Source organism: Amblyraja radiata, chromosome 2 (genome assembly GCF_010909765.2).
Source record: "Amblyraja radiata isolate CabotCenter1 chromosome 2, sAmbRad1.1.pri, whole genome shotgun sequence".
Taxonomy (NCBI): domain Eukaryota; kingdom Metazoa; phylum Chordata; class Chondrichthyes; order Rajiformes; family Rajidae; genus Amblyraja; species Amblyraja radiata.
In genome coordinates, this window is record NC_045957.1 from 95059473 (window position 1) to 95077071 (window position 17599).

General features: G+C 42.1%; 1 protein-coding gene across 2 annotated transcripts in view; it reads right to left on the bottom strand.

Moving 5' to 3' along the window:
* Positions 1-1271: 1271 nt before the first annotated feature.
* blvra (biliverdin reductase A) overlaps positions 1272-17599 on the bottom strand; it is a 54638-nt gene continuing 38310 nt past the window's right edge. Inside the window, exons 5-8 of one of the 2 annotated variants that reach the window (XM_033050579.1) lie at positions 16993-17090; positions 14482-14589; positions 10100-10271; positions 1272-3525 (exon numbers count right to left, since the gene is read on the bottom strand). In XM_033050579.1, the coding sequence (XP_032906470.1) occupies positions 3252-3525; positions 10100-10271; positions 14482-14589; positions 16993-17090 (652 nt within the window). In that variant the 3' untranslated portion in view covers positions 1272-3251. The remainder of the gene's footprint in view (positions 3526-10099; positions 10272-14481; positions 14590-16992; positions 17091-17599) is intronic. The other variant, XM_033050586.1, reaches the window with a different exon arrangement.

The following is a 17599-nucleotide window of genomic DNA, read 5'->3' on the forward strand; positions in this document are numbered from 1 at the left end:
CCCGGGTTCGATCCCGACTACGGGTGCTGTCTATATGGAGTTTGTACGTTCTCCCCGTGACCTGCGTGGGCCATCTCCGAGATCTTCAGTTTCCTCCCACAGTCCAAGGGTCACTAAAGAGGTAGATAGTAATTCAGCACTGCGCTCTGGATGTGGTAGGATGATTCAGTTACCTGATAACAGCTGGAAAGAAACAGCTCCTGAATCTGGAGGTGTGTGTTTTCACACTTGTATACCTTTTGCCTGATGGGGGAGGGGAGAAGAGGGAGTGGCCGGGGTACAACTCATCCTTGATTATGCTGCTGGCCTTGCCGAGTTTGAATATACAGATATATAGTTGAATATACAGATTAATATATTATTATTAATTTTGCCAAACTCTGCATATGATAAAACAATAACAAATGATGTGAATTAATACAGTTTATTAAATTCTTGACACTGCAACAGTGTGTCTCTTGGAACCAGAGTTTTCCAACCCTTAAACCCGTCTCACGGTGCGAGTCGACCCACGAGTGACCCCGAGTTTAAAACAAATTAATCTCGTGGTAATCACGTACGATTAACGTAGCGGGAACGTCGGAACTTGTGGACGCAACTTAGCGACTCGTGGCGTTAACGGCAGGTAGCCGTGAAACTTGTTAACTCTTGAAAAATTTCAAACATGTTTAAAGTTTTCTACGAGTCAAATTTACTGTTGAAGTTAAAAATTGAAACATTTAAACTTGTTGTAAGAACTTGGTGGCCCGTGAGTTTACCTTAGTGACTTTTGAGTCTAACTCGTGGGCACTCTAAACTCGGCAGCTGGACAGAGAAGAGTGACCTGGGAGATTAGTTCCGTTATCCCTCTGATGTTGATTCTTATCTGTATGTTTATGTTGTTTTTTGCCTGTTTGAACATGTTTTAGTTTCTTTTGGATACTCCCACTTTTTCTAATAGCTTAAAGTGTTGAAAAGCTTTTTACTAATCCGTTTGATTCTCACTGTTTGCTTACTTCATTGCACAATAAAAGAGAGTTCTTTGTTATCAAGATCAAATTGATGTCTGGAAGTCTTCATTTTAATATCACTACAAAGTCTCATGACTTGAATGTAATATTCCATTCATCATACAACACAAAATTGAGGAAGTGGCACAATATATTCACATCTTGATTCTCACAATCATTTGTGAGAGTTAAGGACTCAGGTGCCTCATATGCTGTGCTTTTTAAATGTTAAAAATTGTCCCCTCTCAGTAGATCAGAAAACAAGACAAACAGCACGGTGAATGTGAAACAAAGTCTTTATTCATCTTGTTCAATATAAAAAACGCTTTTTTGCACATATTGAGTAAAGGAGCACCACAGCAAACAACAGTGGTCTGAAAAAGGGCTTCTCAAGCATGCAAATCAACAAATGAAGCACAAATAAGTATTTCCAGTATATACTCTCATTCAGCTGAGAAATGGAGCACAAGCCTAAATATTCAGGCAATAAAAGAGACAATGCAAAGCACTCAATGGCAAGTTTTGACATCTACCATCAGATTAGCAGATGCATGATAGCCACTTTTTACTAAAAAGGCAGATGCAATGAAATTACTTACTAAAATGAAAAAATAAATCCACAGTTAAAGTTAAATAAAACAAAGTCATTTTTACCATGTGATGATTCTTCAACAAGTCGGTAGACGTTGTTGGCTCAAGAGTAACTCGGGAGAGGAACTTGGAACATCGCAGAAATGACAAGTAAACGGCAAACTTAGTCATACCTGTGGGAACTCGGTTAAACTCTTGATCATAAACTTGGAATCTCATACACAACCACGAGTCTTTCACTCTGGGACACTCGTGGGTCAACTCGCACCGTGAGACAGGGCCATTAGGGTGTACAGGCATAATGATACAGGTCAACCATCAATTTTCCGGTAACTGGAGGTCTGGCACCTCCTATAATCCGGACATAATTACGGGAGCGCACTTGAAATCCCCCCCCCTCCCCCAAAGGCGGACCGTTCTGGTACCATTCCGGTACCGTTCGATTCCAGAGTGCCAGAAAATCAGTAGTGGATCTGTAATATCGATAGCTCAATTTCAGCATCATTATTTAAAGACACATCACATGGAATTTGATTAATTTTGAAAATTACATGACAAAGGAAAAGGAGGAAGACATGCCAGGCCTTGCTTCACTTATTTATTGCTTAAGTAAAAGTTAAGAATGCGCTGAACTAAATGTAAAGCCAAAGCATATAGATGGAGGGGTGATGTTGGGGGGGGGGGGGGGGGGTGGGGGAGTGGGAGAAATTCCTCCTCTCTCTTTCCTGTGCTCTTACCCACACCGTCCCAGCGTGCACCTATTTCTCTCACTCTACCACCCTCTTTCACCTCGCCCCTGGTCTCTTCCACATATAACCCTCTGGTTTTACATTTAACTTCTCTTCTCTCCTTATCTGACACCCTTTGTCTCCTGTGCAACTAGCCTTTGTCACGTACCCCATCTATCTGCCAATCAGCCCACTCATCCACCTTCTAAGATGCTGCCTAACTCGTGAGTTACTCCAGCATATTGTGTTTTGCACAATAATCAAATACGTTACCACACGGGGACTACTTTAATCAATCTTGTGGAGATCACAAATTAAGTTGTGGAGTGTGCTACAATTTTACCTAAACATAACTGAAATTATTGTGGTTGGAATCAGAATTAATGTGTATTCTTAACCTTACTATAATGAGAATGTATGGATCTAACAAATATTTACGAAGTAATCTTTTCATTAATTATCTCCATGCATACATATAACATTGCTAAAGAAGAGAAGAGACAATGGCTGTCTTATAATTCTGCATTGCTATGGAAACAAGTAATATTAAAGGCTCAGATATCACACGTATCAAGTTTTAGTAAGCAAGCAGGAAAAAATTAACAGCAAAAGACTAATGACTACTAACCACTGCTCCAGTTATTGCTTCAGATAAAGGTTATGTCCAAAATAAATCATAGTATTTCTAGCCATGTGATGTTTTAACAAACACCATCAGAAAAGAACAAAACAAAAGATTCAATGAAATCAGTATTTATCCAACTGCTGGTAACTACTTTGTATAATTACGAAATATATCACTTTCTGGTTTTAACATAAGCTCTGAAGAGGTCTAATGAAATTATATTCATCTGAAATGTTTTTTAAAACAGGCACACATATTAATCCTCACACCAAATTCCAACAATCTAACATAGCCAATTATACGTGCAAAAGTAAAAGTTTAATAATCATGACAATTTGATGGAGACTGCTCACAGAAAGCCTTCATCTCATCTGCCAGGCCCAGGCAGTGCAGGATGCGTTTCCTTTCAGGAGTGTCAGTGAGATGTTGCCCTACTAGCTTCTGGACAAACAAATTGAGGTCTTTCATGAATAGTCCACTATGGTTATTGGGCACTTCTGGGAGACGATCCAAAATGTCCGATTTAAATTGGAAATTGATCTGCTTTCCACGTCTTAATCCTGGTCCTCTTTCTTCAATCCAGGTTAAGGCTCTAAAATGGAGTTAATAAAAAGCAGACACTTGATAAGATATAGTATATTGAAATTCCATATCACATATTTCCTTGATACATCAGTACAACCTGGTGTTTCAGCATTAGATGTCGATCAGCCCAAGTCTTTTAACTTCAGAGAGACTGAAAAAGCAAACTCAAAATCACAATTAAAGTCATCAAGAAATTGATATCTCTTACAAAAGAAACAAAATATTTTCACTATTTCTGTCATCATTACAATATTTTGTGTAGAATGGTAAACATTCATTTATGATATAACAAAGATTTCCTTGTGGAGAAGGTTTTTAATTAGTGGCATGGGATAAATTCTCGAGTGCATTGAACTTGGATCCACTTGCACCTGTTTATTAGGCATAACAGGGCACAAAAAAACATTTGCCTGTTTTGAAATATTTGTGCCTATTTCTGGCACTGCCAGTAAGGAAATTGGAACAGATTTGACCACCGAGTGCCACCACGATGGCAGCCTCGCCAACAGTCTGTCTGTCCCTTCATCTTTATTTTTGTCATTTTTAGTGTTTTAAAAGTTTGTGTTAATGTTCTCTGGTTTGTTTTATGTGGGGGTGGGCAGGGGAAACTTTTTTTCAATCTCTTCCCTTGCCGAAGATGCAATTGTATCTGGTCCCTCTGCGGCCTAACACCATGGAGCTGGAGGCCATGCTCGGGACTGACTTTGAGCCCCACGGTGGGGCGTGAACTTACCAGATCCAACGGACTTTAACATCAGGAGGTCGCAGTCTCGGATGAGAGACTGATGTTGGGTGCTCCAAAGTCGCTGAAGGTTTCGACCAGCCCGGCCTGGGTCCGATCGCCTGGCGTGGGGACCTGACATCCCCCAGATGCAGGAGCTTGATTGCCCTGACGCGAGGGCCCGCCACCGGTTACGGGAGGCAAGATCGTCCCATCAACGGAAGGCTCGCGGCTCCCCGACCGCGGGAGAACAATGAAGGGAAGAGCTTTCGCCTTCGATCACAGTGAGGAATGTGGAGGAGTCACTGTGGTGGATGTTTACGTTAAAATGTATTTTGTGTGTTCTGTTGCTTTTTATTAGTATGACCATATGGCAAATCAAATTCCTTGTAGGTTGCAAAACATACTTGGGTAATAAAGTATGATTAGGAGAACTATTGAACATCAATCACTCTAACGCAGGTTTAATGTACGTCATATTTCCTGCATGTGATGATATCTTCAACATGCACAGCTCAGTTCAAGTATTTAACAACTGTAATAGGATTGGTTGTGATAGGGCTTTCATAGTCACCTCACAGAAAAGTGAGGAGTTTCTTGATATTAAAGTAATGAACTGTGTGTGCTTTAAAATGTCCCCTGATCCACTACCCTATTATCTTTCCTTTGTTCAAAATATCCCCCCATGCATCTTTATTTGAAAAAAATAATTTGTGTCAACTAATAATCAGCTCGATCTGTGAGCCCACTGATTCTGTAGTTTGCAGGGGATTGGAGCAACACCCAGGTTCTTCTCCATGGGCAGTTCCCCAGGAGACTAATGTCCAGTTACTCAATTTCATCCCTGTTGATCCCCATCCTGAATCCCATTTCCAACATTTCCCCAACCTCCACCCTTCCCCGTCTTTTCTGTGGTTGATCCGCTTCCACTCTAACCAGTCTAGCAAGCTGCTACTGTCTGTGACACATGTAGGGAGGGTCTTAAAGCTTTTAAAGGGAAATAAACTACAATAATGATTCTTGCACAAGAATGTACGTAGGGAGAGTGTGGGTGGGGTGATCATCTCCTTTTTATTTCATAGCTCCACCCATTTAGTCCCATTAATGTCAGCTCGATATCTGCTGTGATGTTCTCCTTAATAAATAAAACAACTCCCCTTCCTCATTTACCCTCACTTCTATCTCTCCTGTAGCACCTGTATCCTGGAACATTAAGCTGCCAGTCCTGTCCCTTCCTTTGCCAGGTTTCTGTAATGGCTAAAACATCCCAGTCGCATGTACCTATCCACACCCTGAGTAAATTTGCCTTACCTATCTTTAGCATTAAAATAAATGTAATTTAATCCAAATGTCTTTCCTCGCTCCCTGCTATGTTCCTGCCAATCCTGTCTACTGAAATTGCTGTAATTGACTTTTGGACCGACGCTTAGCCTCCCACCTGCTTCAATACTGCATTGGATCCTGTCCCCTGCCAATCTATTCTAAAGCACCTGAATAGCACTAACAAATCTGCCCGCTAGGATATTGGTTCTCATGCAATATCACACACACCAAGCATCCCCACACACAGAGTTTTAAAAGTATAATCCCCCAACGCAGCCGTTCCCTACCCGTAGCCCCCACGGGAGACGTGGTCCTCGAAGTAAAGCCGTTCCCGAAAGGCCGTTTTTAAATGGCGTCTCTCGAGGTTGAGATGCGGGCGCCAGCAGCCTTTATGGTCGCTGGACAGCAGGAGGCGATAACATGAGTGAGTGGGGGGGGGAGAAGGAATCGATTAAAAACGGGTACTTAAAGACGACGAAATGTAATGAGGAGTGGACACTTAGAAAGAAAAGCGAAATCTCTACCGAAATGGAAATGATGTCGGAGATTGAGCGTCTGGATTCGGCGCGGCAATGAATCAAAGGAAGAAATGCAGCCGGCAGATTCCGATTGGACGCCTGCGAGCATCGGCCATTCCGATTGGACATCTGCGAGCATCGGCCATTCCGATTGGACATCCGCGAGTACTGGGAACGAATCAAAAGGCAGAAAGGCAGCCAGACGGCAGCCACAGACTAGACCAATGGCTGATCCGTTGGGTCTGCTCCCCCAACGCAGCCGTTCCCTACCTGTAGCCCCCACGAGAGAGGTGGTCCTCGAAGTCGGGTCCGTCTCCCCAACGTGCGATTGCGGGCGGCATCACACACACACCAAGCACCCCCGCACAGAGTTTTAAAAGTATAATCCCCCAACGCTGCCGTTCCCTACCCGTAGCCCCCACGGGAGACGTGGTCCTCGAAGTAAAGCCGTCCCCGAAAGGCCGTTTTTAAATGGCGTCTCTTGAGGTTGAGATGCAGGCGCCAGCAGCCTTTATGGTCGCTGGCCAGCAGGAGGGGGGGGGGGGGGGGGAAGGATTTGATTAAAAACGTGTACTTAAAGACGACGAAATGTAATGAGGAGCGGACCCTTTTAAAGAAAAGCGAAATCTCTACCGAAATGGAAATGATGTCGGAGATTGAGCGTCTGGATTCAGCGTGGCAATGAATCAAAGGAAGAAATGCAGCCGGCAGATTCCGATTGGACATCTGCGAGCATCGGCCATTCTGATTGGACATCTGCGAGCATCGGCCATTCCGATTGGACATCTGCGAGTATTGGGAACGAATCAAAAGGCAGAAAGGCAGCCAGACGACAGCCACAGACTTTTGATAGATAGATAGATAGATAGATAGATAGATAGATAGATAGATAGATAGATAGATAGATAGATATAGATATTAGCTGGATACTAATATATTAAATCACATACTACATGGTTTTTTGAGCTGGTTTTCCAAGGATAAAAACAGCAGTAAATCAAAGGATGGGGCTGAAGACGTTGGAATGTTTTTGGATGTTTGGATGTTGTTGGATGTTTAGATGTTGGAATGTTTTTTTTTTTATCATTCTAATAGAATGATTTTCCAACTCCAGTGGTAATGAAACTTTTTTTTGCACTCCAAGTTTTTCACTCCATTTCCTAACGAATGAGGACATCTCCGATGCCCCGGCATAGACGGAGCAATTGGGAGTAGGGGATAGAGTCTTTACAGGAAGCAGGGTGGGAAGAAGTGTTGTCAAGATAGCTATGGGAGTCAGTTGGTTTGTAGTAGATGTCGGTCCAGGCTAATCTAGTATTTTATATTTTGCCAAAAAAGAAAACAAGCTAGAAATTTTACACATTCTCACAGAGACACCAGTGGCCATGTGGCTACATGCATGAAGAGGCCAGTGGCCATTTCTGGAGGCATCAAGCAGCGTGCAATACATATTTTGACATCAATTGTGCAACAGTGTTCTGCACGTACAAGGTCCATGATTAACCACGTTCACACACTGCAGAATCCCTTACTTTGGTTACTTTGGTTTTAATTTTAGCATTTCCAAGCCTTCCTACTTCACTTGGAAAGTCCAAGCATCCTCTAATCGTGCCATAGAGGCACGGCCTCGAAACGGGCTTTTTGGCCCACCGAGTCCACGCTGACCATCAACCACCCATTTACAATAATCCTATTTACAATTAATGCTACTTTTTAATTCTCTATACATTCTCATCAACTATCCTCATATTCTACTGCTTACCTACACAAGTTCTTTTCACTCTCTTGAAGAATTTACAGTGCTTAATTAATCTAGCAATCCACATTTTGGGGATGTGTGCGGCAACCAAAGCACCCAGAAGAATCCCAGGCAGTCATGGGGGAACGTGCAAACTTGGTGCAAACAGCCCCTGAGGTCAGGATTGAACCTTGGTATCTGATATAGCAAGCCACCTCAACTTTTCAATTTTGGCATTGTAAACTACAAGTTTTTGATTTTCAAACCACGCATGACATGCCTTTCTGCCCACTACTTTCCCATTAAGAATGTCCTATAGATTCCATTTCTGAAGAAAAGGATTTTTTTTTTAATAGCCAAATATATCCAAATAACAAACTAATCCCATTCACACAAGAATTCACAATCTAACATGATTTTTAAATCTCTGTCATTAATTCATTTGCCAGATGGAAGGAATTTGATGTTTAAATCCCATAAATTAATCTAGAAACATCCACTCAATATAATCAAAATTTTTATTTTTTTGCACAATACATGGGACTAAAACTAAAATTTAGTATAAAAATATTGACTATGGGTCAACAATAACACAAAACATAGACGATTTAGATGCTCTTATGACATGATTGTCCAAAAAAAAGAGCATGTAAATCATCTTGCAAGTGGGTTTTTCTGGAACGCGATCGATTGGAGCATTGCATTTGCGGTGAATTTGAACTCCATATCAGCAGGAAAAACACTGCCGGTTCGTATGGGGCCCAAATCACATTTTCGCAACGTAAAATTAGATTAAAGCCATACCAAGAAGCAAGTTTATATGTAAAATAAACGATTTACCCTTTGTTTTGTCCTGTTCTTGCGATCCGACACATTGTAGGCATTGAGGGCGTTAGAAGTCGCATTTTATTTTAATCAAATTATTAAATTGTCTCGCGATTAAAAATAAAAAAAAATAAAAATAAATAAAAAGTTTAAATTTTTTTTTTTTAAATCGGGAACAGAAGTCAGATCGATTATTCTTCAGCAGCTAGCAGCCCGAGGAAATCCGCCTCCGACAGGCAGGAGAAAATGGCATTTTAATCCCGCCCACCCCCCAAAGGCGCCAAAGTCGCGCACACGGCCAGTGGCAGAACTGCAGCGCCGCTGAAGGTAAGTTTTGTAACATTGCTACTTTAAGGCACCTTTTTTAAGTACAGTACAATTTCTAGATATCGTAAAGCAAACAACTGTAGTGCATAATCAGTGGTGAATTAAGATTACACAATCTTTAATCAAGCATTTTAATCTTTTTAACGTTGAAGCTTAATCTCTGAATCAAAAGATAGTATAGCACTCTACTGCACTAAGAGGTAGCATGACTTTAAATTACTGATATCCATCTTTCACTGTTGGTCCTTGAATACTTCCATTGACTTTCAGCTATAATTTGACAGAAGCATACCCTTTTACAGATATAATTAGTTCTTATTTTGCCTCTGGAGGAAATTGGGCAATGCTTTCCATACTGACCTTTCTGTTCTGGGCCTCCTCCACTGAAACAGTGAGGCCAAGTGTAAGCTGTAGGAACAGCACCTCATATTCTACTTGGGTAGCTTACAACCCAATGGTATAAACATTGAATTCTCAATTCTTAGGTAACTAAACCACATCCCCTTCCTCTTCTTCCCAACTCCCTTTATTACCCTTCCCTCCCCTGCACCCCACCTAGACTTGCACCTATTTTCCCCCTCCCCCTCACATTCCTTCCTCTAGCTTCACAATTTGTAACTCTTCGATCCTTTTGTCTCATTCCTTCTGCTTTTTCATCTTTGGTCTTTGTCCAACCATCTGCCCATGAAAACCTCCCCTCACCTATATCCACTTTCTACTTGCCAGGCTTTGTCCTGCCCATCCTCTCTTTTAGCTTTCTTTCCCCGTCCTCTACAATTAGTCTGAAGAAGGGTCCCAACCCAAAACAATCCCTATCCATGTTCTCCATAGATGCTGCCTGACCGGCTAAGTTACTCCAGTACTTTGTGATATTTGTTCTTCTGTTAAATTTTACTGATTGTATTTTGCCCTAATGTCTTGTGTTTGTTGCGGTCATGTTCTTTTCATTCTCTTGCAGAATTTGTGTAATTTATGTTTTATATGTTACCCGTCTAGGTGCCAGTTATATCTGTACCTCACCGTACTTGTGCATATGCCAATAAACTTGCCTTGACAAATCTCTAAATTTCTACTGCTTGCTGCAAGTAGAACTAAAGATTGTCACACGACTGACATCTGAATTTCTAACCTGTTATCTTTTGTGTGTAAGTGTGCTGTCATCTTCCAGTATTGTTGCTTTAGATCCTCACTGAGTGTAGCAGATTTGAATGTGAGTTCGCCAAACAAATCTATGAGCCAAGTCAGACGGGCTATACCACTGAAGGCAGGGAATCCGTTGCGTTGCCTATCCAAAGGTCCACCTAGAAGATAATAAGGATTTTTAATGCCTTTGCTTTGCAACAACAATACTTTTCAAATGTAAGCAGATAAATATAATTTGATGATACAATTATGATAAATATCTTCTTAAAAACAATTGGAGACACAAGACAGCAAATGTTAGAATCTTGAGCAGAGAACAACTGTTGGAGGAACTCAGCATCTGTAAAGGGAAATAAACAGATGATTTTTTTAGGTCAGGACCCTTCCTCAGGCTGATGAAGGTCCCGACCAGAAATAATATCTGTCGATTACCCTTCACAGATGCTGCCCGATCTGCCGAGTTCCTCCAACAGTCGTTTTTTCTTAAAATCAGGGATGCTTTCAAAGGTTTAGTTGCCGAAAATATAAATGTAGATTTCAATAAACATAATATTCATATTTAAATGACACTGAAAAATTAAATTCTTAGTCAACAGGGATTAAGCCATGGCCAAGGATCTTACTTTTATCACAATTGGTGTAAAATTAATAGGAATTTCAAAAATCTCGATGTTCCTACTCTATGATGATGAGCTGGGATCACTCAATGACATGTGCATAAAGACACAAAGTACGAGAGTAACTCAGAGGATCAGGCAGCATTTTTGGAGAACTTGGATAGGTGACGTTTTGGGGTCAGGACCCTTCATCAGAAGAACTATCCTGACCCAAAACACTGTCTTTTCATGTTTCCCAGAGATGCTGCCCAACCTGCTGAATTACTCCAGCACTTTGTATCTTTTTTTGGTAAACCAACATTTGCAGTTCCTTGTGTCTATGATTCGGATCTTATAAACCAGAATACGATTAAGTCACGATACTTCAGTGCTGTACAAAAGGCATGTGACATTTCTTGAGGGACTGTCTTACAGAGAAAGAATTACCTACAGACTTGACCATCTGTTATGATGATGTTAAATTTGTATGACATTATATGAGGAGGAATAATACAGTAAACTAAACATGAGAAGAGGTTCAGGCAAAATTTCCTGGTGTTCTAGCTAACATCTATCCCTGCAAAAACATCACTTAACTGCAATTTACCTACCACTGAATCTATATATGAAAGATCCGGTGGGCTCCCAAGGATTGGAAAGGTGTTATAAGAATGCAGATAATTTGGTACTTATGGGATGATTTTGAAATAAATGATGTACCCAGAATTAGATGGTAATAATTAGCCCTTTTCAGTCAGGGTGCAAAGTGCAAAGGCCTTATTTTCAGCCACAAAAGGATTCAATATTATAGTTTCCAATCATGGAAATGAAAGAATATCCTACAGTTGGGTTCTCCGATAGCATTATTTAATCTAAATCGTACTGGACACTATTTTTGTGTGGAATAAGAGCAAAATGATATTACAGTACTGTAATTTGAAAAAGAATAACTAAACTCACATGGGTCTCTTACACACTTGCATGAACATAGTCATAGAGTCACACAGTGTGGAAACAGATAAGAATTTTATTTTTAAAGTTTGAAATCTACATTATACAGCTTTCTTCTTGTATCAAATACACCTTACAGCCCCTTTTCAAAAATGTGCTTCAATTACACTACACTGAAATATAAAAGAATCAAGTGTTTAAGAAGGAACTGCAGATGCTGGAAAATCGAAGGTACACAAAAATGCTGGAGAAACTCAGCGGGTGCAGCAGCATCTATGGAGCGAAGGAAATAGGCAACGCTTTGGACCAAAACCCTTCTTCACTGATGGCAGGGGGGAGGGGGGAGAGGGGGGGGGGGGGCGGGGAGAAGAAAGGGAAAAGGAGGAGGAGGAGCCCGAGGTCTGAGGGAGAGATAGGAAGGGGAGGCCTTCCCCAAAGGCTAACAAAATTGGGAGAATTCAATGTTCATGCCCCCAGGATGCAGACTCCCCAAGCAGAATATGAGGTGCTGTTCCTCCAATTTCCGGTGGTGCTCGCTCTGGCCATGGAGGAGACCCACGACAGAGAGGTCGGATACGGAATGGGAGGGGGTGTTGAAGTGCTGAGCCACCGGGAGGTCAGGTTGGTTAATGCGGACCGAGCGGAGGTGTTCGGTGAAACGATCGCCAAGCCTCCTCTTGGTCTCACCAAGGCCCCGCTCCGGGTCATCCTCAACCCCGCAACTCGGGCGGGAGAAGTTGCCGTTGCGGGAGCTCCGAAAAGCGGTCTCCCACCAGGGACCCGTGAGCTCCCGATGTCATTGTCCACTGGACCTGCGGCTGGAGCCTCCGAGCTCCGGAGTCGGGTCGCACCACAGCTCTCTCCGATCCGAAGCCGGCCAGCCCCACGACGGTAAGTCGGCAGGCTCCGCGACTGGTAAGTCCCAGGTCGTTCTGGTTGGAGGTCGCTCCACGGTGCTAGGCCCCAACGACAACGGAGACACGACAGGGAAAAGGTCGGGTCACCCGTACAGGGAAGAGATTTAAAAGTCCCCCCCCCCCATATATACACAGCTAAAAACAATATAAAACCACAACAAACTATACATTCAACGGGACAAAAATAAAAAAGACAGACGGACTGCAGAGGCCGCTGCAACGTCGGTCGCGCCGCCTTCATTTGTCCTCCTGTTGAGTAAGGCTTAATGGAAAAAATCATTGTCTTGTTTAATGTGGCGTTGTCTTGTTTAATGAAACACCAAAGACTGTAAATACTGCAGTTTGGAGATAGTAATTATAGGGCCTGTCCCACTTGGTCACAAATTACGCGACCTCGTGGTCGCTTGAGGCGTACGGGCACCGTATGGCCGCGTGGGGCCGGTCCCACTTAGATGGGCGGAGGGGTATGGCGTTGTGCGGGGATGGTCACGACATCGCGCGGGGCTCCGAAATTCCTGCAGTGACCGAAATCTTCGCGCGCCAGAGGCCTGTCGGCCCGCATACGCACACAGGTGCATTGCGGGAGTATGCAGCGTCTTGACGGCGTACGCAGCGTCTTGACGGCATACGCCTAGCGCGTGGCGTTGCGTGATGACGTCACCGCCTGACGCCGTCAGCACTTTTGAAGCCAATCCATTATTCTCATTCTAATCACACAGGCAAAGCTCTAGCCTGAATATCTAGACTGACTGCTTCAGGCAGCCACATCCATCCTCACTCTTTATTGTTAATTAAGTGTCATGACCCGAATTTGTGAATTTCTCAATATCTCTTGTGTTGCACCCAGTTGATGAGAATTTTCAACCTCAATCCACCACTTTTCAAAGCCATCCCACAGTCCACAATAGCAGCTCATTTTGGCCTAAACCAAATCACCAATACAATTTCCAGTCCAAAATGCCGTTGCTTTTGTGTGAATGAAGTGAAGGCTTGGTGCTTAGAAGTGCATATCTGAGGTTTATAACAACACGTTTATATGTGTAAATGACGTCACGTGCGACATACGCACACAATCGCATGCAAGTGGGACAGGCCCTTAACTGTTGGTTGAAAGTGGGTGAAGCAGCATCCCTAGTGGGTGAAGAGCGAAAAGGATAGTTGGCATTTTGGATCGAGTCCCTGCATCAGGATCCGTAATGAATTCCTCCAGCATTTTTTTTCTCCACTACAGCTTGCAGGTTTGGTTTAGTAAAAACCTTCCATTTATTATATGACTTTTGTGCTAAAGTATTTTACAGTCAAAAAATAAAATTCATTAAAGTAGTTATTGATCTTGTGTAAAAGCCAGTTAGCCGATGCTGTCTCAATTTAAATATAGGGCATTCACTAGTGTTATGAACACTAGGACAGTGCAACCTCAATAGTCCTTCGTTATTTTATTTTCCTCACCAATCAGACACACAAAAAAAAGCATGGCCAACATGTAGTTTAGTGAAGAGTTGAGAATCCTCAACTGAATTAAATGGTAGAAAATGAAAAATGCTAATATTTACTCTTATAAGACTCCTTTTGTGATCTTAGAACATTCTAAAGTGTGATAAAACAGTGGAATGGTTTTGATATGTACAAATGCAAGTCCCTTCATAATTTTGGTTGAAAATAATAAAATAATATGTATTTGTAAGCACCCCCCTGCTTTACAACACTTCCTTACCTATTGTCACAATGTGGCAGAATAATCTGTTGCAGACGGAGGGAGCTCTCTTTACATTAGCTATCATCTTTAGTAAATTAAACGGATGCGTTAATAGCACAATTTGTGGAAGCAAGTTTTTGCACCTTTTCATATCATCATGTTAATTTATGCTGCTTTTCAGGTGCAGGCATTTGGTTATTATGGTTACCTGTGAAATGTAGAGTACCCTCCATCAGCTCTTTTCCGCTCACTTTTTGTTTTAACAGATTGTACTCTGCTGTTAGTAGTTCTATGTGCTCCACATGTAGAATCTTTCCTGCATTTCAGAAAAAAAAATCCATAACATCAGCCATTAAAAGGCATACAATAGTTACTTTTGACACACTTTTGATTTTCTACCAGTTAATCCCACCTGGCATTAAATACGGAGACATTGTAATGTTCTTTGAGCTGATCTTCAGTTAGAAGTCAATAGTTTAAGTTATGTCAAAATGATAAATGTGCATTGAAGGCAATAAATGTATATGTTATATTTTACTGTATTCAAAATGTTATGGGAAATTCATTCTTTAGATGATACAAAACAATAAAAATAATGTTCAATACTCTGGATTAAATCTGTACAACTACAGAAATTGGGTGAAGAGGTCATTCCCCTGGGTTTCATAATTACACCTCACAAGGAGTGCATCAATATGAAAGTAATGGACTATGTGTGTTTTAAAATCTTCCCTAGTCCACTCCCCCATTATTATATTTTCTTTGTTCAACATATATTCATGGGAGAAATGTTTTAATTGGAAAAATCAGATGCAATGTACACCTTAATTTGTGTGCCCACCACATCTGTTGATTGCAAGTGATTGGGCGTGGCCCGAATCACAGGTTCCTCTCGATAGTTGTGGGGAGGAAGGCAGTTCCCCCAGGAGACCAATGTCCCGTTACTCTATTACATATCTATTGTTCCACTTCCTGCTTCCCATTTCCATAATTTCCCCTACCCCCTTCCTTCCCCCTCATTTTACCTGACTGATCCACTACCAATCAAACCAGTCTAGCAAACTGCTACTGTTTGTGGGGGGGTTTTAATGGTTTTAATGGCGAATAAAGCACAGTAATGATTTTTCAAAGCAAATGTTCTCCAATTTGAGACATTCCTAATTTTTGGTTTCTATCAAACATAGCATTCATTTGTATTGTTTAAGAAGGAACTACAGATGCTGGAAAATTCAAAAGTAGACAAAAAATGCCGGAGAAACTCAGCGTGTGAGGCAGCAGCTCTGAAGAAAAGTAGTAGGCGACGTTTCGGGTCGAGACCCTTCTTCAGACTGATGTCGGGGGGGCGGGAAAAAGAAAGGAAGAGGCGGAGACAGTAGGCTATGTGGGAGAGCTGGAAGGGGGAGGGGAAGGAGGGAGAAAGCAAGGACTACCTGAAATTAGAGAAGTCGATGTTCATACTGCTGGGGGTGTAAACTACCCAAGCGAAATACGAGGTATTGTTCCTCCAATTTATGCTGGGCCTCACTCTGGCAATGGTGGAGGCCCAGGACAGAAAGGTCAGATTCAGAATGGGAGGGGAAGTTGAAGTGCTGGGAAACCGGGAGATCAGGTTGGTTAGTACAGACTAAGTGGAGGTTTTGGGTGAAGCAGTCGCTGAGCCCACGCTTGGTCTCGCCTATGTAGAGAAGGTGACACCAACGACAGCAAATGCAGTAGATGAGGTTGGAGGAGGTGCAGGTGAACCTCTGCCGCACCTGGAAAGACTATTTGGGTCCTTGGATGCAGTCGAGGGGGGAGGTAAAGCAACAGGTGTAGCATTTCCTGCGGTTGCAAGGGAAAGTACCAGGAGAGGGGATGGTCTGGAAGGTACTAATTGACCAGGGAGTTACGGACGGAATGGTCTCCACAGAAAGAATAAAGGGGAGGATGTGGCCAGTGGTCGGATCTCGCTGGAGGTGGCGAAAGTGTCAGAGGATTATATTTTGGATGCGCTGGCTGATGGGGTGGAAGGTGAGGACATGGGGTCTCTGTCCTTGTTACGAGTAGGGGGGTGGGGAGTAAGAGCGGAGCTGCAGGATATAGAGGAGACCTTGGTGAGAGCCTCATCTATAATAGAAGAGGGGAACCCACGTTTCCTAAAGAATTAGGACATCTCCGATGCTCTGCACTGGAACGCCTCATCCTGGGTGCAGATGCGGGATAGACGGAGGAATTGGGAGTAGGTGATAGTCCTTACACGGAGCAGGGTGGGAAGAATTGTAGTCAAGATACCTGTGGGAGTCAGTGGGTTTGTAGTAGATGTCGGTCATTGTATTGAGAAATTTATGCAAAATTAAATTGCTTCAATGATGTAAAGAAGTAAAGTGCACTGGATTAGATCAGTATATCTTCATTGAAAAACATATCAATGCTGCTATTGTTGCTGTCACATGTTCAATTTTTCAGTAAAAGTCTTTCATAATATAATTATAATTAAATATGGTTATTTTTCTATTTTCCCCAACAAGGTGAGAACAAGGTATGAATGTCAGGTTAAATATTAAAATTAATTCAAAGACCAGCCTCCAAAGGACCCTGATTTTCAAAATTATTTTATCCACTAAAATATAAATTGCTGGAAGAACTGTTCAATCCCTGGCACTAACATATTTCCAATTGTTAGTCACTGCAATCCAGTCACTACTAACACTATTTCACTACAACTATTTCATTAAATTACCTTTGGCATCAGCAAGATCCCACAGTTCACCGGCAGCAGCCACTGAGAGTGCCATTGGGTATTCCACACAGACATGCTTTCCCGCATTCAGAAATTTCCTTTTTTTTAAAAAATGAACATCAAATAAACAAAATTGCATGATTATTTTGGGAACAAACTGAATCTAGCACGAGTCATATCGTCTTGAAAAGAAAGATAATGATGATTTTATCCCTTTATCGAGTGAATGATCATCTTGTGATCAAAAAGCATGGAGCAACAGCGAAGGGATTCAGTTACTTGAGGAGAAAATTAAAACAGAAGAGGATGATGGGCCATTCGAGAATCTTCAATGGTTCAAACTGGCCTGCTTTTTATTATTCATGAATTTGCTCCACTCATATATCTTCAAACTAAAATGGCCTCCGACACAAAACGATATTTGTCATTTCTCTCTAGATGCTGCCTCACCTGCAGTTTGTTTTTTGCTCACGATTCTAGCCCCCCCGCCCCGTCAGAGTTGTATGTTCCTTTATGGGTCGTTATGGGTCAATAGACAATAGGTGCAGGAGTAGGCCATTCGGCCCTTCGAGCCAGCACCGCCATTCAATGTGATCATGGCTGATCA